We start from the raw sequence: 24,399 nt of genomic DNA, 5'->3' as shown, positions 1-24,399 counted from the left end.
GCGGAGGGGGGATTGCCTCTTAATTTGTCAACTACCTCCAGTGAGATGCTGTCCTTCAGGGCCCAAGCCAGTGCAGGGTCCTCAGGCTCTTGCAGAAGATCACAGTCCCACCTGCGCGGGTTCCAAAGGGCAGGAGCCAGGACAGAGAAGACCCTCCTCCTGGACCCCACCAGCCAGAAATCCTTGTTCTTGTTAGCCTCAGCAGGTGACTGCTTGGATGAGCCACCTGGAATGTGCCAAGCCTTTCTGGAGGGGGTGCTCAGAGCCCTTCCTTTACTTTTTTTTACTTTACTTTATTTTGGATTTATATACCGCCCTACTCCCGAAGGACTCAGGGCGGTGAACAGCCAAAGGATAAAACACACATAATACAAAATTTAAAAAACAATGTAAAAGCACATTAAATAATTTGGCCCATACAGATTAAAACACCCCTATTGTTTTAAAACAAATTTAAAATTAACAATTAAAAGGAAGTTAGGCCAGGCCAGCCTGTTGAAATAAAAAGGTCTTGAGGGCACGGCGGAAAGTGCGTAAATCCGGGATCCTCCATATTTCTGGGGGGAGCTTGTTCCAAATGGCAGGTGTCCCCACAGAGAAGGCTCTCCCCCTGGGGGCCGCCAGTCGACACTGTTTGACCGACGGCACCCTGAGGAGCCCCTTTCTATGGGAGCGTACTGGCCGGTGAGAGACTACTGGTGGCAGAAGGCGGTCTCGTAAGTACCCAGGTCCTAAGCCATGGAGCACTCTAAAAGTGGTAACCAAGACCTTGAAGCGCACCCGGAAGACCACGGGAGCCAGTGCAGCTTGCTCAGGAGAGGTGTTACATGGGAACACCACGTCGCTCCCATAACCACCCGCACGGCCGCATTCTGGACCAGTTGGAGCCTTCGGGTGCTCCTCAAGGGGAGCCCCATGTAGAGAGCATTACAGTAGTCCAGGTGGGAAGTGACGAGGGCATGAGTGACCATGCGTAAGGGGTCCCAATCCAGAAAGGGACGCAACTGGCGGATCAGGCAAACCTGATAGAAAGTCCTCCCAGCCACAGCCGTCAAATGCTCTTCTAAAGACAGCCGTGAATCCAGGAGGACACCCAAGTTGTGAGCCCTCTCCATAGGGGCCAACGACTCACCCCCAATAGTCAGTGATGGCACCAACTGACTATATCGGGACGCCGGAAACCACAGCCACTCGGTCTTGGATGGGTTGAGCCTGAGTCTGTTTCTCCCCATCCAGATCCGCACGGCCTCCAGGCACCAGGACATCACTTCAAGGGCATAATTGGGGTGGTTCGGGGTGAAGATGTACAGCTGAGTGTCATCAGCGTACTGATGGTACTTCACCCCAAAACCACGGATGATCTCACCCACTGGCTTCACATAAATGTTGAACAGAAGGGGTGAGAGGACTGACCCCTGTGGCACCCCACATACAAGGTTCCTCGGGGTCAACCTCTGCCCCCCTGCCAACACAGATTGTGACCGGTCGGAGAGAAAGTAGGAGAACCACCACAACACAGTGCCCCCCACCCCCAACTCTTCCAACCGGTGCAGCATGATACCATGGTCGATGGTATCAAAAGCTGCTGAGAGGTCTAATAGGACCAGGACAGAGGAACAACCCCTGTCTCGAGCCCTCCAGAGATCATCAACCAATGCGACCAATGCCGTTTCAGTGCTGTACCCAGGCCTGAAGCCCGACTGGAACGGATCTAGATAAGCCGTTTCATCCAGGTACTGGGGAAGCTGTCGCGCCACCACACTCTCAACAACCTTCACCACAAAGCGAAGGTTGGAGACTGGATGATAATTTGCTAACACTGCTGGGTCCAGGGAAGGCTTCTTGAGGAGAGGCCTCACCACCACCTCTTTCAAGACGGGAAAGTCACCCTCACTCAACTAAGCGTTAATAATCCCCTGGAGCCAGCCTTGTGTAACCTCCCGAGAAGCCAGCACCAACCAGGAGGGACACGGGTCCAATAAACATGTGGCCGTGCTCAGTCTACTCAGAATCCTGTCCACATCTTCGGGGGTCACAGGGTCAAACTCTTCCCAGATAACATTCTCAAGACCTGCCTCCATCATCCCTCCTGAATCTACCCAGTCAGAGTCCAGGTGTTCCCGAATCTGAGCGATTTTGTCATACAGATACTGCACAAAATCCTTGGCCCTGCCCTCCAAGGGGTCCTCCTGCACTCTCTGGTGGAGCAGGGAGTGGGTCACGCTAAACAGGCAGCCGGGCGATTATCTGATGATGCAATAAGAGCGGAAAAATAATTACATTTTGCCACTTATATCGCCACTAGGTAGGTCTTAATATGAGACCTTACGAGTGTTTGGTCAGATTCAGAATGGCTGGCCCTCCAACCACTCTCCAGGCATCTTTTCTGGCGCTTCATCTCCCTCAGCTCCTCGGTAAACCCAGGAGCCAGGTGAGACCGGCACCAGGTCAGAGGCCGCAAAGGCACGACCCGGTCCAAAGCTCCAGCAGCTGCCCTATCCCAGGCAGCCACTAGGTCTTCAGTTGAGTCATGAGCCAGAGCCTCAGGGAATGGCCCAAGCTCCGTCTGGAACCTATCCGGATCCATCAGGTGCCTGGGGCAAAAGCACCTCATCGGTTCCGCCTCCCTGCGACGGGGTGTGGCAGTTCGAAGGTCAAAGTGAAAGAGGGAGTGATCCGACCATGACAAGGGCTCAATCACTATATCCCCTATCTCAAGTTCACTCAACCACTGACCACAGACAAAAACCAGGTCCAGCGTGTTTCCCCCCGTGTGAGTAGGGCCATGAACTAACTGGGTCAGGTCCATAGCCGCCATGGAAGCCATGTACTCCCAGGCCGCCTCAGATGCTCACCGACGGATGGCAGGTTAAAAACCCCTATGACCATAAGCCACCGAGGCTATAACGTTGAGCAGCTCGGGCAGGGCCGCCGCCACGTGGCAGGGAGCCAGGTACGTAATCAGCAAGCCCATCTGTACCCCATGACCCCACTTCACAAGGAGGGACTCACATCTGGCAGTCTGAGGAACAGTGGCCTCCCTCAGACCAAGACCTTCTTTTATAACAACCACCACCCCCCTGCCCCTACCCTGTGACCTCGGCTGTAGGAAAGGAATGGAAACCAGTTGGGCACATTTCAACGAGGAGGACCCCCCTCCTGGCCCAACCAGGTTTCCATGATACCCGCCAGGTCCACTCCCCCCTCCTGAAGAAGTTCACAAATGAGGGGGGCTTTATTTACCATGGATCTGGTGTTGCATAACATCAGCCGGAGGCCCGGGCCCTGAGGATCTGAGCAACCCGGGGAACAAGAAGAGCATTGGGGGCTGGAGTGTGCACAAAGACAACGAGCGCGCACTCTTGCAACCAGGTATGGCCCCCTGCTCCCACTATATCTGCCCCTCCCACCCACAGTACTGATGTAATGGCCTCATCGGTACAAACGCTAACCCCCTCCTTGACCCCGAGCCTCGCACCTCCCATGCCGTGACCCCCAGCCAGGCCAGGTCCCACCCTCAGTGGGTTATCCCCCAAACCCACAACCCTAGTTCCAATCCAACCCTCCCCCCCCCCGGAACCCCTTAAAAATTGAGTTAAACATTTGGATAAAAACTCCTCAACCTCCTCTTCGCTGCATGCCACCTCTCGGGACCCATAATCAAGGTAGGCCCTCGATAGTGTGGAGGGCCAGGCCTGCGAGAAGGGGGAGTCTCACAACACAAGAAGCTCGGCCGCTGATGTTGTGGCTCCATTGCCTGAGCCTGGGCTATCGACAGATGCAGACTCTGAGAGTGAGGGAGAGGAGTTGGCAAGGCCTCCCTCTCCAGGACTCTCCTCTCTGGCAATGCCTCCGGAGGACACCGAAGGCCAAATGATAGGCTCAGAGCCAAGCACGTCCCCGCAGCCACAGGTGGACAGCGATGAAGAAGATAAGTGTTGGCTGGACCCGCGACAGAGGTGCAGGGAGAAGCGTGCACAGCAGAAGGGAAGGCATGCCAGAGATTAGCTGAGTCACTGGACCACACCCCACAGGGTATAAATGTGGGTGTGGTGGCCGGTTCAGTTTGTGACGAGCAAAAATTGGAAATACTCCATGATCTCAGTGTTACTGGACTTTGCCTGCTTTATCGGACTGCATTTGGATTAATCCTTGTATTGTTGACACTCTGCCTGTTTTATTGGAATGCTGACAGTCTAATCTTTGTTTTGTGTGAGTAAAGTCTGAATTGGCAGCTAGCCACTGGGTTGCTGCCAGCTTTATCTTCAAAGAGTTTTGTCGTATGGCTTATTAATTCCGGGCTGTCTGTGAGGGTGCGTGTGGGGTACAGGGACTGAACAACTGAATACAGCCAGGTAGCCTGGGGTAAAGATGGTATGTGGCCAGGGATTCAACGATGATAGTCAAAAAAAGGTCCAGGAGAAAGAATACAAAGCCATTAGGTGCGGGTCACCTGGACTCCATTGTCCTCTCACAACAATGGAGAGGAGTCTCAGGCCATTTGAAGTAACCAGAGAATGAGATAAATCGAAACCACCGTCTCACGGTGGCTGGCATTAAAGTAGATGGACTGTCTCATCTGGTAATAGAACAGCAGTAGGGAACCGGCTCCCTCAGTACCCACAGCCCAAAGGCTAAGAACTCTCCTTACGGCAAAAGGTATGGAATGGAATGCAAAGCCGAGATAAGGGATCAGACTGATGGTGATATCAATGAGGGGATAAGATGGTTCCAGAGGAGGGTATTTCAAAGCGGGCGGAATCAGTCCAGATGGCAGGTGACCATAATAATGCCTGAAACCAGGCCACAGGGGAAGAAGAGACAGTACCAGGGCGACAACCAGCCACTCCTCCATGGCCATCCAGACCTTCCAGGTCTCCCTCAGATCTTCCAGCAGTCACACAGTTCACATAGTTGCTCCCAGATTCCCAGATCTCTACAGGGATCCCCATCCGGAGCAATTCCACACTGGTAGGCCGCCAACGAATACCTCCCACTCCCAACAGCTGATGATTCAACGAGGCCAACACTGCTCCTCTCGGCGCTGTCCCAGTGATCGCCATCACAGCCACCGCTGCGCTGCCGCCGCCGCCACCAGCAACCACATCATTCCCTGGGTCCTCCATGAGCTCCCTTGCCAACGGCTGGCAGATTTTATCCCCTTGAAATAAAGGAGACTTGGAAACCATCAGCTGGATTAAAGATCATGTTTTATTTATTTATTTAACATTCATTGACTGCCCAACTCCAGTGGACCTGAAATGGGGGACAAATGGAAAAGGCCCGCCCAACCCAACAAAGGCACCAAGGAGTAGCTGTTCAAAGACCATTTAGTCATGTGAATTTTGTAAAATGCAAGCTCTCTATCAAGGTAGCAAATCGAAAGCAGAGGGGATGGACTACATGCCCTTTGGAAGCCCTCAGAAAGAAAGAGCCCCATCAGCTGAAGGAGCCGCCTAAGCCACAGGCCGGATTTTCATTTCAGTCCGCTTGTAGGAGTAATGGCCGCCTTTCCCTGTATACCAGTTGATGCCGTCTGCTTGAGACTTGTATTCTCCTAGCCAGTATCTCCCGTTGAGGTTGGAGTCATGGCAATAATGGTACCACCAAGCCCCTTGGAACTTCTCAGCGCAGTTGAACATCTGGGGGTCCTGCCGCTTGTCTCGGGTGGAGAAGGTCATATTGTTGTGGTAGGAGAGCGAGTCACCTGGGAGGCAGAAATGGGGGATGGGTGCCAGGAAGGGCAGCCCAAGCCATCTCCAGGGAGGCGTTCATTGGCCTGACTGGCACTGCCCAATTCCAAGAGGCTCATGGAAAATGATCCTGATGTCCCCTGGACTTTGTCAGGGACTCACCTGCAGTGCCCCCTGTAAAGGCACCCAGAGTTAGCCGATACCAGTTGGATTCTGCTGCCACCTGGAAGGACGCATATTTGGCAAAGGTTTGATGATTGTCGAAATCAATCAGGTCAACACGCAATTCGTTCTTTCCTAGATGGAAAAAAACAGCTACGTGGGTCAGTTTTCGCATTGCCCTGTCACCAACACTCACAATCCTGAACATATGTTTCTCTGGTGTCTCCTCCATCCGCAGAGGGGGCTGAGGGCCCCCTTGAGGTTCTTCCCAGTGAGGGTCCTGCACCCCTCTTCCTTGGCAACAGGAGGGTTCAGGGCTGCAAGGGGAAGCCCCTCACCCAGCGAGCTCAAGCAGTGAAGGTTGTTGTTCCCCAGCCAGAATTCGGTCAGCTGGTTTCCAAATCCCCTCTTGTAGGCAGCCCAGTCCCGGAAAAAGTCCACCGAGCCATCCGACCGTCTTTGGAAGACCTGCAGGGGAGAATTGGGTCCCTTAACCTTCCTCCTGGTCAGGTCCCGAAATCAAAGGTTTTCTCTCCCCACACCCCTTCCTTCCCAAATTTTAGGGGTCTCAGAGCTAGCCTTCTCCATCTAGAAGTGCTGGACTCCCTCCCATGGTCCCACCAGTCTCCATCCTGGCCTCAGGAAAGACTCAGTTTCTGGTTCATCCCATTCCTGGCAAGCAGCAAAGTTACAATCCTGGGTGTGTCTGCCGTGGGGCATAACCCCTTTCCCCAGGGAAGGCTCCCTACAAGGCATGGCGGTGAGAAGTATCACAGGCCTTGGCCACACCTCCACCACACTCACAATCCATCCACCTCCGTCGGTGTCCATGTCGCACAGCACCTCCAGGGGCTGGCAGTCCTGGGGATAGATGGTGTACCAGCCGCTCAGGACCACTCCTCTTTTCAAGAGCTCTTTGCAGTTTGGGGCACCTGGGCAGAAAGAGGGCAGGAGAGGTTGGCGCTCTCTGTGCCAGGGTCTTCGCCAAAGGGTCTTATTCTTGAGGGGTTGGCTCAGTGGCTGCAGCTGGTTGGCAACAGGCATCTGGCTGGTTGAACAGACCAAGTGGTTGCAAGTTAGGGATGGGGGCTTCTCCTAACACTGGGTGGGCTGCAGTCCCCACCCCTCCAGAAATGTTTTTGGAGGAGTAACCTGTTTTAGGGCAAACCCTTTTTTTGCATTTTCCCTCTTGAAGCAAAGGCTGCCAGTGGTCAGAAGTAGATCCTGCAGATGTTGGAATTGTGGGAGGGGACAAGGAAAAGAATGGGTAGTAAGAACTCACCGACCCACCCACCCACCCACACTCACCTCGCTTGCATCTAAGCGCCTCCAGCCTCTTCTCATCTGCAAAGATGGGCGTGAAGAAAAGCCAATTCCATCCACCCCCCATATGGCAGGGAAGGCCCGGGGAGGGGGGAGGGATCCCACTATGCAGAGCTGAATTGTGGTGGTGGGGGGGGACGGAGGCTCAACTATGTCTGATGTGCCCCAGCCAGCCTACCTATTAGGAGTCAGGTACCTTTCAGCCTAGCTTCATGCCCCACTGATCTCTTTGGGGGGCTGAGCTGAGAAGGTCTTGGTCCAAGGGAGGCCACTATTCCTCAGATGGCTGGATGTGAGTCCCTCTTTGTGAAGTGAGGTCATGGGGTGCAGATGGGCATGCTGGTTACGTACCTGGCTCCCTGCCACGTAGCGGCAGCCCTGCCCAAGCTGCTCAACGTTATAGCCGCGGTGGCGGTTGACACCCCCAGGCTTATGGTCATGGGGGATTTTAACCTGCCATCTGCCGGTGAGGCATCTGAGCTGGCTTAGGAGTTCATGGCTTCCATAATGGCCATGGACCTGACCCAGTTAGTTCATGGCTCTACTCACACGGGGGGAAACACGCTGGACCTGGTTTTTGTCTCTGGTCAGTGGTTGAGTGATCTTGAGATAGGGGATATAGTGATCGAGCCCTTGTCATGGTCGGATCACTCCCTCCTTCGCTTTGATCTTCGAACTGCTGCCCCCCGCCGCAGGGAGGCGGAACCATTGAGGTGGTTCTGCCCCAGGCGCCTGATGGATCCAGATAGGTTCCGGATGGAGCTTGGGCCATTTCCTGAGGCTCTGGCACACGGCTCAACTGAGGAGCTGGTGGCCGCCTGGGATAGGACGGCTGCTGGAGCCTTGGACCGGGTCGTGCCTTTGCAGCCTCTGACCCGGCGCCGATCTCACCTGGCTCCTTGGTTCACCGAGGAGTTGAGGGAGATGAAGCACCAGAAAAGATGCCTGGAGAGAGATTGGAGGGCCAGCCATTCTGAATCTGACCGAACACTGGTAAGGTCTCATATTAAGACCTACCTGGTGGCGATAAAAGCAGCGAAGTATAACTATTTTGCCGCTCTTATTACATCATCAGATAATCGCCCAGCTGCCCTGTTTAGGGTGACCCGCTCCCTGCTCCACCAGGAAGTGCGGGAGGACCCCTTGGAGGGCAGAGCCGAGGATTTTGTACAGTATCTGTATGACAAAATTGCTCAGATTCGGGAACACCTGGACTCTGACTGGGTAGATTCAGGGGGGAGGACAGAGGCAGGTCTTGTGAGTATTATCTGGGAAGAGTTTGATTCTATGACTCCAGAAGACGTGGACAGGATACTGGGCAGACTGAGTGCAGCCACATGTTTACTGGACCCGTGTCCCTCCTGGTTGGTGCTGGCCTCTCGGGAGGTTACATGAGGCTGGCTCCAGGGGATTATAAATGCTTCTCTGAGTGAGGGTGTCTTCCCTGCTGCCTTGAAAGAGGCGGTGGTGAGGCCTCTCCTCAAGAAGTCTTCCCTGGACCCGGCTTACCGTTCAGTCTCCAACCTTTGCTTCGTTGCGAAGGTTGTTGAGAGTGTGGTAGCACGACAGCTCCCTCAGTACCTGGATGAATCGTCGTATCTGGATCCATTCCAGTCAGGCTTCAGGCCTGGGTACAGCACAGAAATGGCACTGGTCACGTTGGTTGATGATCTCTGGAGGGCTTGGGACAGGGGTTGTCCTAGTCCTATTAGACCTCTCAGTGGCTTTTGATACCATCGACCATGGTATCATGCTGCACCGGCTAGAGGAGTTAGGGGTGGGGGGCACTGTCCTACGGTGGTTCTCCTCCTTTCTCTCTGACTGGTCACAGTCCGTGTTGACAGGGGGGCAGAGGTCGACCCCGAGGCCTCTTGTATGTGGGGTGCCACAAGGGTTGGTCCTCTCACCCCTTCTGTTCAACATTTATGTGAAGCTGCAGGGTGAGATTATCCGTGCTTTCGGGGTGAAGTACCATCAGTACGCTGACGACACTCAGCTGTACATCTCCACCCCGGACCACCCTAACGATGCCCTTGAAGTGATGTCCCAGTGCCTGGAGGCCATGCGGATCTGGATGGGGAAAAACAGACTCAGGCTCAACCCATCCAAGACCAAGTGGCTGTGGTTTCCACATCCTGATATAGTCAGTTGGAGCCATCGCTGACTATTGGGGACGAGTCATTGGCCCCCATGGAGAGGGCTCACAACTTGGGTGTCCTCCTGGACTCACGGCTGTCTTTGGAAGAGCACTTGACAGCCGTGGCCAGGGGGACTTTTTATCAGGTCCACCTGATTCGCCAGTTGCGTCCCTTTCTGGATCGGGACTCGTTAAATACGGTCACTCATGCTCTCGTTACTTCCCGCCTGGACTACTGCAATGCTCTCTACATGGGGCTCCCCTTGAGGAGCACTCGGAGGCTCCATCTGGTCCAGAACGCGGCCGCGCGGGTGGTTATGGGAGCGGCATGGCACTCCCATGTGACCCTACTCCTATGCGAGCTGCACTGGCTCCTGGTGGTCTTCCGGGTGCACTTCAAGATTTTGGTTACCACCATTAGAGCGCTCCATGGCATCGGACCAGGGTATTTACGAGACCGCCTTCTGCTACCAATAGCCTCTCACCGACCAGTACGCTCCCATAGAGAGGGGCTTCTCAGGGTGCCAAACAGTGTCGACTGGCGGCCCCCAGGGGGAGAGCCTCCTCTGTGGGGGCACCTACCATCTGGAAAGAGCTCCCCCCAGAGATACGGAGGATCCCAGATCTGCGCACATTTCGTTGTGCTCTCAAAACTTTTTTATTTCAGCAGGCTGGCCTGGCCTAACTCTCCCTTTTAAATTTTTCAATCGTTTGATTTTTTTTTATAATTTGGGTGTTTTAATCTGTGTTTTCGGCCAAAATATTTAATAATTTTAAGGGACTTTTAATGTTTGTATTATCTGTATTTTATCTTGGCTGTTCACCGCCCTGAGTCCTCCGGGAGTAGGGTGCTATAGAAATTTGATAAATAAAATAAATAAATAAAATAATTCAGTCAGGGCCCCTTTTGCTTCAGAGAACAGAGAGGCTGGCAGAGGCCCTGATCTGAGGCAGCTCCCCCCCTTGGGAGGCGGGGACGCAGTCCTTACTCATTTCTCCTGGGTCGCCTTTCTCGCCTGGAATGCAAAGAGAAAGAGAAGGGCAGAATTCCTCCTTTTTGGGAGGTTCGGCAGCATCACTCAGGCTCAAGAAGGGGTGGCAAGTAGCTGAACCCCAGAAACCCATAAGTAGCAACATCTGCTGGGGGAAATGGGTACCAAGCTCTCTCCCCAGCACCCCAGAACTCCGAGGGGCATCATAAGCCATTTTCAGGGAGGTCCCTTCCTTTTGGAAAATGATTCTGGCACAGTTGAGCAAAATAAGATGACATGATTTACATCATTTGTGACAAACAAAATTCCTGGTTGGTAGAGTGAAGGCACCGACAATAAGAAGCAGGGTCCCAGAGCAGCACAACCAAACCTTTATATAAGATTTTAAAAAGCTGTCTGCAAGGAGTCTAAATCCTTCCATTCCTCACTATCCTGTCAGAGCGGAAGAAGCTTCTGGGATGAGAAGCGAAATGTCTTCAAAGAAAAACCAATTAAGTCCAGTTGCCTCCTGATAAAAGAACCTCTGGGGCAACCAAAGTCTTACCTCTCTCTCCAGGTTGTCCTGGGTCCCCTTTTTCTCCTGAATCAAAGGGAAGAAATTCTTCTGAGACCTCCTGCACTCAACTAGGCCTAGTCCTCACCCCAGGCAGCCCCAGCGCTGTTTTCCTGCCCACGCCAAAGGTGAGCTGACAGGTGAGGATTTGGAGCCCTGGGGATGGGAGTGCTTGGCTTTTAGGCTCAAGCAATCCAACCGCCCCATTTTGGGTTACTTTCCCAAATGTGTTGGGTTCCTTCTTTGGGTTCCTTTCCCAATGTGTCCCTCTCTCTCTCCACCAGCTCCCCAACACACCTGTTCAACCTTGGAATCAGAAACCCTCTAATTCCACCTCACCTTTTACCTCTATGGCTCCAATTTTTCCAGAGATTCCCTGCAAGCCTCTTTCACCTGTTAAGGACAGGCATGGGGAAGCTTCCAGATGCCTCTGGAAGGGGAGGGTAGTGGCCCCCTGCTGAAAGGTGGCTGGGTGGGCAGCCCTCTGCCAGCCACTCTGTGCTTTGTGCAGGTTTAAACCAGAGCTGGCAGCTTAACCCAAGAAAATGCCCCTTTGGGAGGGGGAGTTTCGACAGGTCGAGTGCCCGGAAGAAACGGTTCCCTTCCCTCTCATGCCAGTCCTTGCAGTCCTCACTCGTGGCACTTTCCTTTTGCCTTGTGACAAGACGGGTTATTTCTTTCGGAAGGGGTCAGGTTCAGGAGCCAATTTCATCTCTGTCCACAGACACACCTTTGGCCCCTGGAATGCCAGGGGACCTCCGTGGCCCTTGTGATCCTGGCAAGCCTGGACTCCCCCGCTCAATGGCTATTTTATCATTGACATCAGGGTCAAGCTCCTTAGCTTCTGCAAAGGAAGGAAACCATTTGGAGGAAAGAACTTTGTTTAAGCGAAGCAAAGCAAGTGGTCTAAAGCACCCTGTTATTAAGACCAGCTGCCTGCAATTTCTGCAGGTTCGAATCTCGCCAGGCTCAAGGTTGACTCAGCCTTCCATCCTTTCTAAGGTAGGTGAAATGAGGACCCAGTTTGTGGGGGCAATAAGCTGACTTTGTATAAATATACAAAAGGATGAAGGCTATTGCTTAACGTATTGTAAGCCACCCTGAGTCTCCGGAGAAGGGCGGCATATAAATCAAATTAAAAAAAAAAAATCTCATCTGAGAAGGGCGGTAATGCTGCCCTTCTTGCTCCTCAGAGCTAACCTGCCTGTTTCTCACCTGGGCAGGACTCCTGCGCCCCTCGATGGATTGCAATCATCAGGCAGAAGAGGAGGAGACCCACTTGCTCTCCAGCTCTCCTCATGGTGCCTGCTGGACTCCAACTGCAGCCTGCCCCGGACCCTCTGCTTTTATTTGGGCAGCCGGCTTTTGTCCCTTTCCCCTTTAAGTGAGGCCTCCAGGGCAACATCACAACACCACAAACTGCTTCCTTGTTGATCAAAACACACCCCGGCTAGTTAAACACCTGGGTAATTCTTCATTGTGGAGGGAGGCAACCCATCTGCTTCAAAGCAAATCTTCGAGACTGCCTGCTGCTACCGACGACCTCCCAGCGACCCGTGCGCTCCCACAGAGAGGGCCTCCTCGGGGTGCCATCAGCCAAACAATGTAGGCTGGTGACCCCCAGGGGGAGAGCCTTCTCTGTGGGGGCACCTGCCCTCTGGAATCAGCTGCCCCCAGAGATAAGGAGAATCCAAGACCTCAGTGCCTTCCGCCGTGCCCTTAAAACCCACTTTTTCCAGCAAGCCGGACTGGCTTAGGAAGAAATTTTTTAAAATTTTTAAATGTTTAATTGGTTTGTGGTTTTTTAAATTTTGGGCCAAATTTATATAGATTTTAATTGTTTTTAATATTTGTATTTCATGTTTTTAATTCTGGCTGTGCACCACCCTGAGTCCTCAGGGAGAAGGGCGGTATATAAATTGAAAATAAATAAATAAAAATAAATAAATAAAGCAAAGCTGCAAGGGGGGAAAATGGGGCTACTGCAACATGAGATGCCTTCAGGTGAGTCTCTCTTCCTGCTGGTGGGTTGTCAGCAGAACCAGATCTCCAATTCGGACTTAAGGGACCAATGGTACAATGGCCAAAATTATGCCAGACTTCAAATCTGGGGTTAGATGTGAACCTGCTAAATAGTCACAGAGTAACCTTCCTGGTTTTGTAGAAATATGCACAACATGAGTGAAGGACTAAAAGCGACAAGGCAAGGAGAAGGTTTGGTCAGGTGCTGAAGGAAAAGATCCAGTTTCAACACAGATTTCAAGGTCCTTGAAAACTATCCAGAAAAGAGGCAGGAGAAGCCTCCTTCCTGGGTCTTTGGGCTCTCCTGGAAAAGCCACCAGAGAATTTGGCCACAGAAGTGGTCTCTGATAAGTCCGAGGGAGGAGCTGCCTGCACAAACCCTTTCACTTCTTTTTGGGTCCCAAAATAAGCACTAGGGCTTATTTTTTGGGGGGGGAGGTGTTATTTTTTTTCTATGTATGGGAGGTCCACGTCTTCTGCTTGTTCACGACAGGGCCAGATGTCAACTCACAAAGCATCCCTGGCCTGCTCTCGAGTTGTCATAGAAAAGTGGGGATGGGAAACTGATGAAACAGCATGGCAGCTAAAGACAGATGCACATTCCAGACTTATCTCTCTCAAGGCTGTATCCCAGGGTTACTTACAGCAGTCGGAGGGGAGCGACCTCTACAACCCGCGAAATTGTCCCATTGGCGAATGTGATTGATGACACACCCTGGGGATAGGGAGGAAACAGTGACATGATTGGGGCCATAAATTATGTGGGGTCAGAGCTGGCTTCACTTGGGAATGTGCAGACATGAAGCTCCTAATAAATAACTGGGTTTCTTTTGAAGCTTGGTTCAAGGCTCATGATTTAATTAGGGCATCCTTTGGAATCTTGACACTGGAGGCCTTGCGGTGTGTGAATGCTGCCACCATGAAGCAGAGGGGATGGAGCTGCCTCATGCGCCCTGCACCAGCTTACCTCAGGTCCCCTGCAGCCAGGCCACCCATACCCTGACACCTGCCTCACCTCATGGCTATGGTACCAGCAGCCATGTCCAACAGGATCCCGTGTGGTCCCCATCCTACTTGCTCGCTCATGCTCACTCATGGCCACAATGGGGCAGGAGGCTGAGCAACAGACCGGTGCTGCAGCCACGAGGCGAGGTGGGTGGAACTGCCCCATGTGCCCCACATCAGCTTACCTCAGGGCCCCCACAGCCAGGCCATCCACGCCCTGACACCTGCCTCACCTCACAGCCATGTCACTAACACATCACTTGGCCTCCTGCTCTGTTGTGGCCATGAGTCAGCAGAAGCGGGCCGGCAGACATGTGGGCTCCTGCTGCAAATGGCTGCTGGTGCTGCTGCCACAAGGCAGGGATCAGGTAGTGTATGGCCTGGCTGTGAGAGCCCTGAGGTAAGTTGTTGCAGGGCGCATGAGGCAGCTCCATCACCACCCCACCTCATGGCTGCAGCACCACGAGCAACCAGAGGGAATAGGCAGCCAACCAACTGTGCAGGCTCTTAAGTAGGGCTTATTTGGGGGATAGGGCTTATATTAGGCACACACATTAAAAACACACGGGCTTATTTTTGGGATAGGTCTTATGTTCAGGGAAACGGTATTTCTAAAAGAATAAAAATGGAAATCACTCATTTTTCACGCATTTGGAAATCACTCATAACCAGACAACACGCTGTTTATATAGACATTGAGATTGTTGCTCTTTCTTTATATAGGAAGAATAAAAAAAGTATTTGGAAAAAAAGGAAATCACTCAAAAGATGGGGAGGGAGGGAACACATGCATGGGGGGCGGAGGGGGGATTGCCTCTTAATTTGTCAACTACCTCCAGTGAGATGCTGTCCTTCAGGGCCCAAGCCAGTGCAAGGTCTTCAGGCTTTTGAAGAAGATCACAGTCCCACCTACGAGGGTTCCAAAGGGCAGGAGCCAGGACAGAGAAGACCCTCCTCCTGGACCCCACCAGCCAGAAATCCTTGTTCTTGTTAGCCTCAGCAGGCAAGTGCTTGGATGAACCACCTGGAATGTGCCAAGCCTTTCTGGGCTCAGAGCCCTTCCTTTGCCAATAGCTGGCATATTTTATCCCCTTGGACTAAAGGAGACTTGGAAACCATCAGCTGATTAAAGATCATATTTTTATTTATTTATTTAACATTCATTGGCTGCCCAGTCAGCCCCTCAGAAAGCAAGCCCCATCATCTGAATGAGCCTCCTAAACCACAGGCCGGATTTTCATTTCGGAGCGCTTGTAGGAGTAGAAGTAGCCTTTCCCCGTTCTCCAGTTGATGCCATCGGCAAAGGTGTTGTGTTCTCCCTGCCAGTACCGGCTGTTGAGGTTGGAGTCGTGGCATTTATTATACCACCAGCCACCTTTGAACACCTCAGCACAATTGGAGTCCTGGGGTTCCTGCTGCTTTTCCCAGGTGGAGAAGGCCATGTTGTTGTGGTAGGAGAGAGAGTCACCTGGGAGGCAGAGAGCAGGGTGGGTGCCTGGCAAGCCAGCCCAAGCCATCTCCAGGAAATCAGTCTACCAGTTAGCCTGATTGGCACGGCCCAATTCCAAGAGGCTCATGGAGAAGGATGCTAAGCCCCCCTGGACTTTGTCAGGGACTCACCTATAGAGCCCCCCGTGAAGGAGCCCAGAGTTAGCTGATACCAGTTGGATTCTGCCGCCACCTGGAAGGACGCATACTTGGCGAAGGTTTGATGATTGTCAAAATCAATCAAGTCAACACGCAACTCATTCTTTCCTAGGAGGAAGAGAACAGCCATGTTTTCACACTGCCCAGTCCCCAAACTCAGAGCCCGGCTGCCATGTTTCTCTGGTCCTCCTCCATCCGCAGGGCCTGAGGGTCCATTCGAGGCTCGTCCTAGGGAAGGCCCTGTGCCCCTCACCCCTGGCAACAGGAGGGTTCAGGGCTGCAAGGGGAAGGCCCTCACCCAGTGAGGTGAAGTGGTGAAGGTGGTCGTTCCCCAGCCAGAATTCGGTCAGCTGGCTTCCAAATCCCCTCTTGTAGGCAGCCCAGTCCCGGAAAAAGTCCACTGAACCATCCGACCGTCTTTGGAAGACCTGCGGGGGAGAATCAGGACTCTAAACCTTCCAGCTCAGCAGACCCCCTAATCATACTCTTCCCTCCCTTCCCAAATTTTAGGGTTCTCAGGGCTGGCCTTGTCCACTTTAGTGGCCTTGTCCACTAAAAAATGCTGGCCACACCCAATCCTGGGTGTGTCTGCCATGGGGCACAACCCCCTTCCCCAGGAAAGGCTCCCTCCAAGGCATGGTGGTCAGAAGTGCCGCATGCCTTGGCCACGCCTTGGCCACACCTGGGTAGAACCGCCACTGTCAGACTCACAATCCATCCACCTCCGTCAGTGTCCATGTCGCACAGGACCTCCAGGGGCTGGCAGTCCTGGGGGTAGATGGTGTACCAGCTGCTCAGGACCACTCCTCTTTTCAAAAGCTCTTTGCAGTTTGGGGCACCTGGGCAGAAAGAGGGCAGGAGAGGTTGGCCCTCTGTGCCAGAGTCTTTGCCAAAGGGTCTTATTACTGAGGGGTCAGTGGCTCAGTGGCTGCAGCTGGTTGGCAACAGGCATCCAGCCAGTAAAGTGGGCCAAGTTTAGATTCCAACAGAGTTGGAAGAGACCTTGTAGGTCATCTACAACTCCCCACCCATGCAGGAAACCCTATACCATTTCCAAAAAATGGCAGTCTAATCTCTTCTGGAAAGCTTCCAGGGATGAAGCTCCCACAACTTCCGAAGGCAACTTCTGTTCCATTAGTTGATTGTTCTCAGTGTCAGAAAATTTCTCCTTATTTCCAGGTTGAATCTCTCCTTGATCAGTTTCCATCCATTATTCCTTGTCTGGCCTTCAGGTGCTTTAGAAAACAGCTTGACCCTCTCTCTGTGGCAGCCCCTCAAATATTGGAAGATGCTATCCTGTCTCCCCTGGTCTTTCTCTTCACTAGACTAGCCATGCCCAGTTCCTGCAACCATTGTTCATAAGTTTTAGTCAGTGGTGTGATTCAAAATTTTTTACTACCAGTTCTGTGGGCGTGGCTTGGTGGGCATGGCAGGGAAGGTTACTGGAAAATCCCCATTTCCTCCCAATCAGTTGGGACTCGGGAGGCAGAGAATAGATGGGGGCGGGGCCAGCCAGAGGAGGTATTTACTGGTTCTCCAAACTATTCAAAATTTCTGCTACCAGTTTGCCAGAACTGGTCAAAACCTGCTGAAACCCACCTCTGGCATTAGTCTCCAATCCCCTAATCTTCTTGGTTGCTCTTCTCTGCACTTTTTCTAGAGTCTCAACATCTTTTTATAGTGTGGTGACCAAAACTAGATTCAGTATTTTAGGTGTGGTGTTACTAGGGCTTTATAGAGTGGTATTAGTATCTCACTTGATCTTGATTGTATCCCTATGTTAATGCAACCTAGGATTGCATTGCATTTTTTGGCTGCTGCCACACACTTCTGGGCAGCGGTGAAATCCAAATTTGATGAGTTCCCCTTCTATTCCATCATGTAAGTCATTTATGAAGATATTGAAGAGTACTGGGCCCAAGACGGGACCTTGTGGTACCCCACTGCTTACTTACTTCCATGTAGATGTTGTACCATTAAGGATACTTCTTAAGTATGGTTTGTCAGCCAATTACAAATCTATCTAGTGGTGATGTTATCTATTCCACTTTTTTCTAGCTTACCAAGTTTAGTTTAGTTTAGTTTAGTTTATTTGTATACCGCCCTACTCCCGAAGAACTCAGGTTGGTGAACAGCCAACAATAAAATACATAGATAGAAAAAATTTAAAAACCAGATAAAATCAAATTAAATCATTTTGGCCCAGACAAATTAAAACACCCCAATAATTTAAAAACAGATTAAAATTTACATATTTAAAAAAGGGAAGAGATTAGGCCAAGCCCGCCTGATGGAATAAAAAGGTCTTCACAGCGCGGCGGAAGGTGTGCAGATCCAGGATCCTCCGTATCTCCGGGGGGAGCTCATTCCAGATGGTAGGTGCCCCCACAGAGAAGGCTCTCCCCCTAGGGGCCGCCAGTCAACACTGTTTGGCTGACGGCACCCGGAGGAATCCCTCTCTATGAGAGCGTACTGGCCGGTGGGAGGCTATTGGTGGTAGTAGGCGGTCCCGTAGATAACCAGGTCCTAAGCCATGGAGCACTTTAAAGGTGGTAACCAAAACCTTGAAGCGCACCCGGAAGACCACCGGGAGCCAGTGCAGCTCGCGCAGGAGAGGTGTTACATGGGAGCGCCATGTCGCTCCCGTTACCACCCGCGCGGCTGCACTCTGCGACAGTTGGAGCCTCCGGGTGCTCCTCAAGGGGAGCCCCATGTAGAGAGCATTACAATAGTCCAGGCGGGAGGTGACGAGGGCATGAATGACCGTGCGTAACGAGTCCCGATCCAGAAAGGGACGCATCAGGCGAACCTGATGAAAAATCCTCCCGGTCACGGCCGTTGAGTGCTCTTCTAAAGACAGCCGTGAATCCAGGAGGACGCCCAAGTTGCGAGCCCTCTCCGTGGGGGCCAATGATTCACCCCCAATAGTCAGTGATGGCGTCAGCTGACTATATCAGGACGTCAGAAACCACAGCCACTCGGTCTTGGATGGGTTGAGCCTGAGCCTGTTCCTCCCCATCCAGATCCGTACGGCCTCCAGGCACCAGGACATCACTTCAAGGGCATTGTTGGGGTGGTCCGGGGTGGAGATGTACAGCTGGGTGTCGTCAGCATACTGATGGTACTCCACCCCGAAACCACGGATGATCTCGCCCAGCGGCTTCACATAAATGTTGAACAGGAGAGGTGAGAGGACCGACCCTTGTGGCACCCCACATATGAGGGGCCTCGGGGTCGACCTCTGTCCCCCTGTCAACACAGACTGCGACCGGTCAGAGAGAAAGGAGGAGAACCACCACAACACAGTGCCTCCCACCCCTAACTCTTCCAACCAGAGCAGCATGATACCATGGTCGATGGTATCAAAAGCCTCTGAGAGATCTAACAGGACCAGGACAGAGGAGCACCCCCTGTCCCGAGCCCTCCAGAGATCATCAACCAACGTGACCAATGCCGTTTCCGTGCTGTACCCGGGCCTGAAGCCCGACTGGAACGGATCCAGATACGTCGTTTCATCCAGGTGCTGGGGGAGCTGTTACGCAACCACACTCTCAACAACCTTCGCCACAAAACGAAGGTTGGAGACCGGACGATAATTTACCAACATTGCCGGGTCCAGGGAAGGCTTCTTGAGGAGAGGCCTCACCACCGCCTCTTTCAAGGCGGCAGGAAAGACACCCTCACCCAGTGAAGCATTTATAATCCCCTGGAACCAGCCTCGTGTCACCTCCCGAGAAGCCAGCACTAACCAGGAGGGACACGGGTCCAATAAACAAGTGGTCGCGTTCAATCTACCCAGAATCCTGTCCACGTCCTCAGGGGTCACAGGATCAAACTCATCCCAGATAACATTCTCAAGACCTGCCCCAGTCCCTCCCCCTGAGACTACCCAGTTGGAGTCCAGATCTTCCCAAATCTAAATGATTTTGTCATACAGATATTGAACAAAATCCTCGGCTCTACCCTCCAAGGGGTCCTCCCGCGCTTCCTGGTGGAGCAGGGAGCGGGTCACCCTAAACAGGGCGGCCGGGCGATTATCTGATGATGCAATAAGAGCAGCAAAATAGCTACATTTCGCTGCTTTTATCGCCACTAGGTAATTTCTAATATGAGATCTTACCAGTGTCCGGTCAGATTCAGAAAGATTGGCCCTCCAACTGCTCTCTAGGCGTCTTTTCTGGCGCTTCAACTCCCTCAGCTCCTCAGTAAACCAAGGAGCTAAATGAGATCGGTGCCGGGTCAGAGGCCGCAAAGGCACGACCCGGTCCAGAGCTCCAGCGGCCGCCCTATCCCAGGCGGCCACTAGGTCTCCAGTCGAGGCATGTGCCAGAGCCTCAGGGAATGGCCCAAGCTCCATCTGGAACCTGTCAGGTTCCATCAGGCGCCTGGGGCGGAACCATCTTACCGGCTCCGCCTCCCTGCGGCGGGGTGCAGCGGTTCGAAGGTCGAGACGAAGGAGAGAGTGATCAGACCATGACAAGGGCTCGGTGACTATATCCCCTATCTCAAGATCACTCAACCACTGTCCAGAGACAAAAACCAGATCCAGCGTGTTTCCCCCCGTGTGGGTAGGGCCATGAATTAACTGGGTCAGGTCCATGGCTGTCATGGAAGCCATGAACTCCCGAACCACCTCAGATGCCTCACCGACGGACGGCAAGTTGAAATCCCCCATGACCATAAGCCTAGGGGTCTCAACTGCCACCGCGGCGATGATGCTGAGTAGCTCAGGCAGGGCTGCTGCCACATGGCAGGAAGCCAGGTACGTGATCAGCAAACCCATCTGAACCCCGTGACCCCATTTCACAAGGAGGGATTCACAGCCGGCTGTCTGAGGAACAGTGGCCTCCCTCGGTCTCAGACCTTCGTTAATAATAACCGCTACCCCCCCGCCCCTACCCTGCAACCTCGGCTGATGGAATGCGCGGAAATCTGGTGGGCACATTTCAACAAGGGGGACCCCCCCCTCTTGGCCCAACCAGGTTTCCGTAATACCTGCCAGGTCCGCTCCCCCCTCCTGAACAAGATCACAAATGAGGGGGGCTTTATTTACTACAGACCTGGCATTGCATAACATCAGACAGAGGCCAGGGCCCTGAGGATCTGCGCCACCTGGAGAACGAGTGGAGCTTTGGGGGCCGGAGCGTGCCACCGCTCGAAGACAGCGGGCGCGCGCTCCCCTAACACGATATGGCCCCCTGCTCCCGCCATATCTACCCCTCCCACCCACAGTACTGATGGTAAAAACTTTATCTGGATGAACTTTAGCCCCCCCTTGACCCCGGGCCCCCCACCCCCCGGGCCGTGCTCCACAGCCGTACCTGGCCCTCCCCTTAGTGGGTTATCCCCCATATCCACGGCCTTACTTCTGATCCAACCCTCCCCCCCCCCGGAACCCCTTAAGACATTCGTTAAAACTTTATATAAAAAAACCCTCAACCCCCTCTTCGCGACATGCCACCTCTCTGGGTTCCAAAGCCCTTCATCGAAGTAGGCCTTCTATAATGTGGAAGGCCAGGCTTGTGAGAGGGGGGAGTCTCGCAAGGCAAAGAGCTCAGCCAGTGAATACATTCCTGCAAGTCCGCCTGGGGAAATGGAATAAGGCTAAGGATTCAATGATGGTACGTTTAAAGGTCCAGGAGAGACAGTTCACCATTTTGGCGCAGATCAACCGGGGCTCCACTGTCCTCTCACGGCAGTGGAGAGGAGTCTCAAGCCGATGCCCCGAAAAGCAATGACCAAGCCACCCTCTCACGGCGGCTGGTATCGACAGGTCTAATTCAGTGGCAATAACAGCAAGGTGACCATACCCAGGCTTAAGCCTCTCCTCACAGCAAGGCATTATAAACGTGACTGGGACTGATGAAATAGCCAGAAACCGGGGGTCAATTATAGTCAGGTATAGTCAGGTCAGGTCAGGGGTCCAATAAGTCCAATGCAGTCCAGTGCCGGTGCAGATAAGGTCCAGATCAAATGGCCACAGCCCCAACCACGCCCATAAACAGGCCACGGCGGGGAGGGGAAAATGGATACAGGCCAGGGGGAGGCAGGCCAGTCACCCAACTTTGCCAAACCCCCAGTCTCCATAGGGTCTTCTAATCCCCTTTAAGTCCCCAGTCTTCAGGGGTCTTCAGGAGTCAGCAACCAGTCAGATTGCGTTCTTCCCTTCCTCCCCTCCGCAGTAAATAACCGACCCTGGTAGAAAGGTCTAAAGTCGGTCTGAAAACAGCCAGGGTAGTGCCGTTCCACCCAGCACCGCCCCAGCGGCCGTCGTCTCATCCCCAGCTGCCGCAGCCACCGCTCCAACCGTCGCGGCCGCTGCTGACAGCTGGGAACCATGTCGAGGTGCTTTTCCGGGGGGGGTCCAGCGACGCTCCAATGAGCTGCTGTCTCCCCACACCCCTCCCTGCTCCGGCGCCGCTGTGGGGGGCGCCAAGGCAACCCGGCGCCGCCCCGACCCTGTTCCAGCCTCCTGTTCACCGCCGCCATAGCCTCGCGGCATTTTTCGGCTCCAGCCGCCCACGCTGATCGTCCAGAGAGCTCAAAAGCTCGCAACAGGCCGCCCACACATTCCTCTTGCTGGGCCGGGGCCAACAGCTGATATTTGGCCCCCCGAGAGTCCTCAGCAGGCCCTACTTCTCCCCCGAGGCATCGGAGCTTCACATCATAGAGAGATTTTTTTGGGAGGTGGGGGTGGACAAATACCATCAACTTACACCTTCCAAGTTGTTGGGAGCTTCACCTACAAGCTGCCATCTTCGTGCATGCTCAGTAGAGTAGTAGATTGTGGTCTACTTTGTCGAATGCCTTGCTGAAGTCTAAGCATATTATGTCCAAAGTATCTGTGAAGCACAATCCACAAGTGGTTGTGGTGTGGTGTTGCATATTGAGGGTGGGGGCTTCCCATTACATTGGATGGGTGGGCTGGATTAATTATCCCTCCTGAAATGTTTTTGGAGGAGCCATTTTTTTTGTCAAAATGAAATCTATTTTAGTACAAACCATTTTTTTGTGCTTCCCAAAAACTGCCAGTGGTCAGAAGTGGATCCTGTAAATGTTGGAACTGCCTGGCCACAGCATCAGCTCTCTAGGGAATTGGGGGTGGGGGGAATGTGTAATAAGGACCCCCCCACACACACACACACTCACCTTGCTTGCACTGAAACGCCCCTCTTCGTCTGCAAAATAGAAGGAAGTGAAAAAGTCAATTCCTGCACCCCTCTTTGTGGCAGGGAAAGCCCTGGGGGGGGGATCCTGTCATACTGACCTGAATTGTGGGGTGGGACAGAGGCACAACTATGTCTAATGTGCCATAGCCTGCCAATTTGTTGAGAGTCCCTTTCAGTCTAACTTCATGCCCCACAGAGTTTGTTGGGGGCCTGAGCTGCACAATTAAGCCAGGGGCCCCTTTTACTTCAGAAAACAGAGGGACTGGCTGAAGCTCTGATCCAAGGCAGCTCCTCCCAATGTTCCCTTTGGGGGGCCCGCAGTTCTTACCCATTTCTCCTGGGTCGCCTTTCTCACCTGGAATGCAAAGAGAAGGAGAAGAGCAGAATTCCTCCTTTTTAGGAGGGTCCGGCAGCTTCATTCAGGCTCAAGAGGGGGTGCCAAGCAGTTGAACCCCTTGTGGGCAGAATCTCATAAGTAGCATCCTCTGCTGGGGGAAAATGGGTACCAAGTTGTCTCCCCGGCTCCCCAGATCTCCAAGGGGCCCCATAAACCATTTTCAAGGGGTTCCCTTCCTTTTGAAAAATGTTTCTATCAAATAGCTTTTATTTGAAAATAATGTATTAGAAATATTTTAATGTATTAGAAATATTTTAATGTAAAGAGATAAAGAGGAAAAATTATACAGGGGGAGGGATGGGTTTAAGCTTGTTTACTAGTGTTATTAGTTATGAGTATATAATAGGGAAGTCTGGGGGGGGAGGGTTAGGGAGGGTTAGGGAGGGTTTGGGGAGGGAGGTGGGGGGGGTGAAAAAAGGGGTGAAAATCTAATTGTAAAACTTTTGCAATAAAAAAAAAATGTTTCTGGCACAGTTGAGCAAAATAAGATGACATGGAAGGAGGGGAGTAACCCCCCCAGCTTAAAGGTGGCTGGGTCGGCAGCCCTCTGCCAGCCACTCTGTGCTTTGTGCAGGTTTAAACCAGAGCAGGTGGCAAACCCAAGGAAATGCCCTCTTTGGGAGGGGGAGTTTCGACAGGTCGAGTGCCCGGAAGAAACCGTTCTCTTCCCTCTCATGCCAGTCCTGGCAGTCTACGTTCGTGGCACCTTCCTTCTGCCTTGTGACAAGACGGGTTATTTCTTTTGGAAGGGGTCAGGTTCAGGAGCCAACTTCACCCTCTGTCCACAGACCCACCTTTGGCCCCTGGAAGGCTAGGGGGCCCCCGTGGCCCTTGTGGTCCTGGCAAGCCTGGACTCCCCCGCACAATGGCTATTGTATCACTCCCATCCAGGCCCAGCACCTTAAGTTCTGCAAAGGAAGGAAAACATTTGGAGCCCAAAAAAGGGCTTTTTTTAGAGCTATGCTACATTTCCCATCTCTGAAGGAAGGCAAAAGGTCACTGTCCCACATCCTCAGAGCCAACCTGTCTGCTCCTCACCTGGGCAGGAGGACTCCTGCGCCCCTCGATGGATTGCGATCATCAGGTAGAAGAGGAGGAGACCCACTTGCTCTCCAGCTCTCCTCATGGTGCCTGCTGGACTCTGACTGCAGCCTCCCCTGGACCCTCTGCTTTTATGTGGGCAGCCTGCTTTTGTCCCTTTCCTCATTGAGTGGGGCCTCCAGGGCAAAAGTCACAACATCACAAAGTGCTTCCTTGTTCCTTGATCAAAACACACCCCTGGTAGTTAAACACATGGGT

General features: G+C 52.9%; 2 protein-coding genes across 2 annotated transcripts; both read right to left on the bottom strand.

Annotated features, from left to right (window-relative positions):
* Nucleotides 1–5,425: 5,425 nt before the first annotated feature.
* LOC139325575 (ficolin-1-like) lies at nucleotides 5,426–12,265 on the bottom strand. The gene is made up of 10 exons (XM_070955512.1): nucleotides 12,076–12,265; nucleotides 11,591–11,704; nucleotides 11,200–11,253; nucleotides 10,852–10,887; nucleotides 10,305–10,331; nucleotides 7,164–7,199; nucleotides 6,660–6,787; nucleotides 6,194–6,323; nucleotides 5,856–5,990; nucleotides 5,426–5,707 (listed from the first exon to the last, which is right to left on the bottom strand). The coding sequence occupies exons 1-10, from the start codon at nucleotides 12,263–12,265 to the stop codon at nucleotides 5,457–5,459; spliced, it is 1,101 nt and encodes a 366-aa protein (XP_070811613.1). The 3' UTR covers nucleotides 5,426–5,456.
* A 2,839-nt stretch (nucleotides 12,266–15,104) lies between these two features.
* On the bottom strand, nucleotides 15,105–24,226 carry LOC139325621 (ficolin-2-like). Its single transcript, XM_070955547.1, has 6 exons — nucleotides 24,139–24,226; nucleotides 23,895–24,008; nucleotides 16,246–16,373; nucleotides 15,833–15,962; nucleotides 15,508–15,642; nucleotides 15,105–15,355 (listed from the first exon to the last, which is right to left on the bottom strand). Exons 1-6 carry the CDS (start codon nucleotides 24,224–24,226, stop codon nucleotides 15,105–15,107), a joined length of 846 nt encoding a protein of 281 aa, XP_070811648.1.
* Nucleotides 24,227–24,399: the final 173 nt, after the last annotated feature.

The sequence above is a fragment of the Pituophis catenifer genome, unplaced genomic scaffold (genome assembly GCF_029215685.1).
Source record: "Pituophis catenifer annectens isolate HBS135680 unplaced genomic scaffold, rPitCat1.0.hap2 SCAF_17, whole genome shotgun sequence".
Lineage (NCBI taxonomy): Eukaryota > Metazoa > Chordata > Lepidosauria > Squamata > Colubridae > Pituophis > Pituophis catenifer.
Note: the sequence above shows the minus strand (reverse complement) of the source record. Positions and strands in the feature narration are given on the sequence as shown.

Excerpts from the sequence above, each read along its gene's own strand:
- LOC139325575 (XM_070955512.1), bottom strand. The coding sequence starts at position 12,265 with ATGTTGCCCTGGAGGCCTCACTTAAAGGGGAAAGGGACAAAAGCCGGC. Across the intron at positions 10,888-11,199 it reads TGGAGCCATAGAGGTAAAAG|GAGAAAAAGGGGACCCAGGA; the intron begins GTGAGGTGGAAT and ends CCTTTGATTCAG. Across the intron at positions 5,708-5,855 it reads CTTTACAGGGGGCACTGCAG|GTGACTCGCTCTCCTACCAC; the intron begins GTGAGTCCCTGA and ends TCTGCCTCCCAG.
- LOC139325621 (XM_070955547.1), bottom strand. The coding sequence starts at position 24,226 with ATGAGGAGAGCTGGAGAGCAAGTGGGTCTCCTCCTCTTCTACCTGATG. Across the intron at positions 15,643-15,832 it reads TCACCACTTCACCTCACTGG|GAAAGAATGAGTTGCGTGTT; the intron begins GTGAGGGCCTTC and ends TCTTCCTCCTAG. Across the intron at positions 15,356-15,507 it reads CTTCACGGGGGGCTCTATAG|GTGACTCTCTCTCCTACCAC; the intron begins GTGAGTCCCTGA and ends TCTGCCTCCCAG.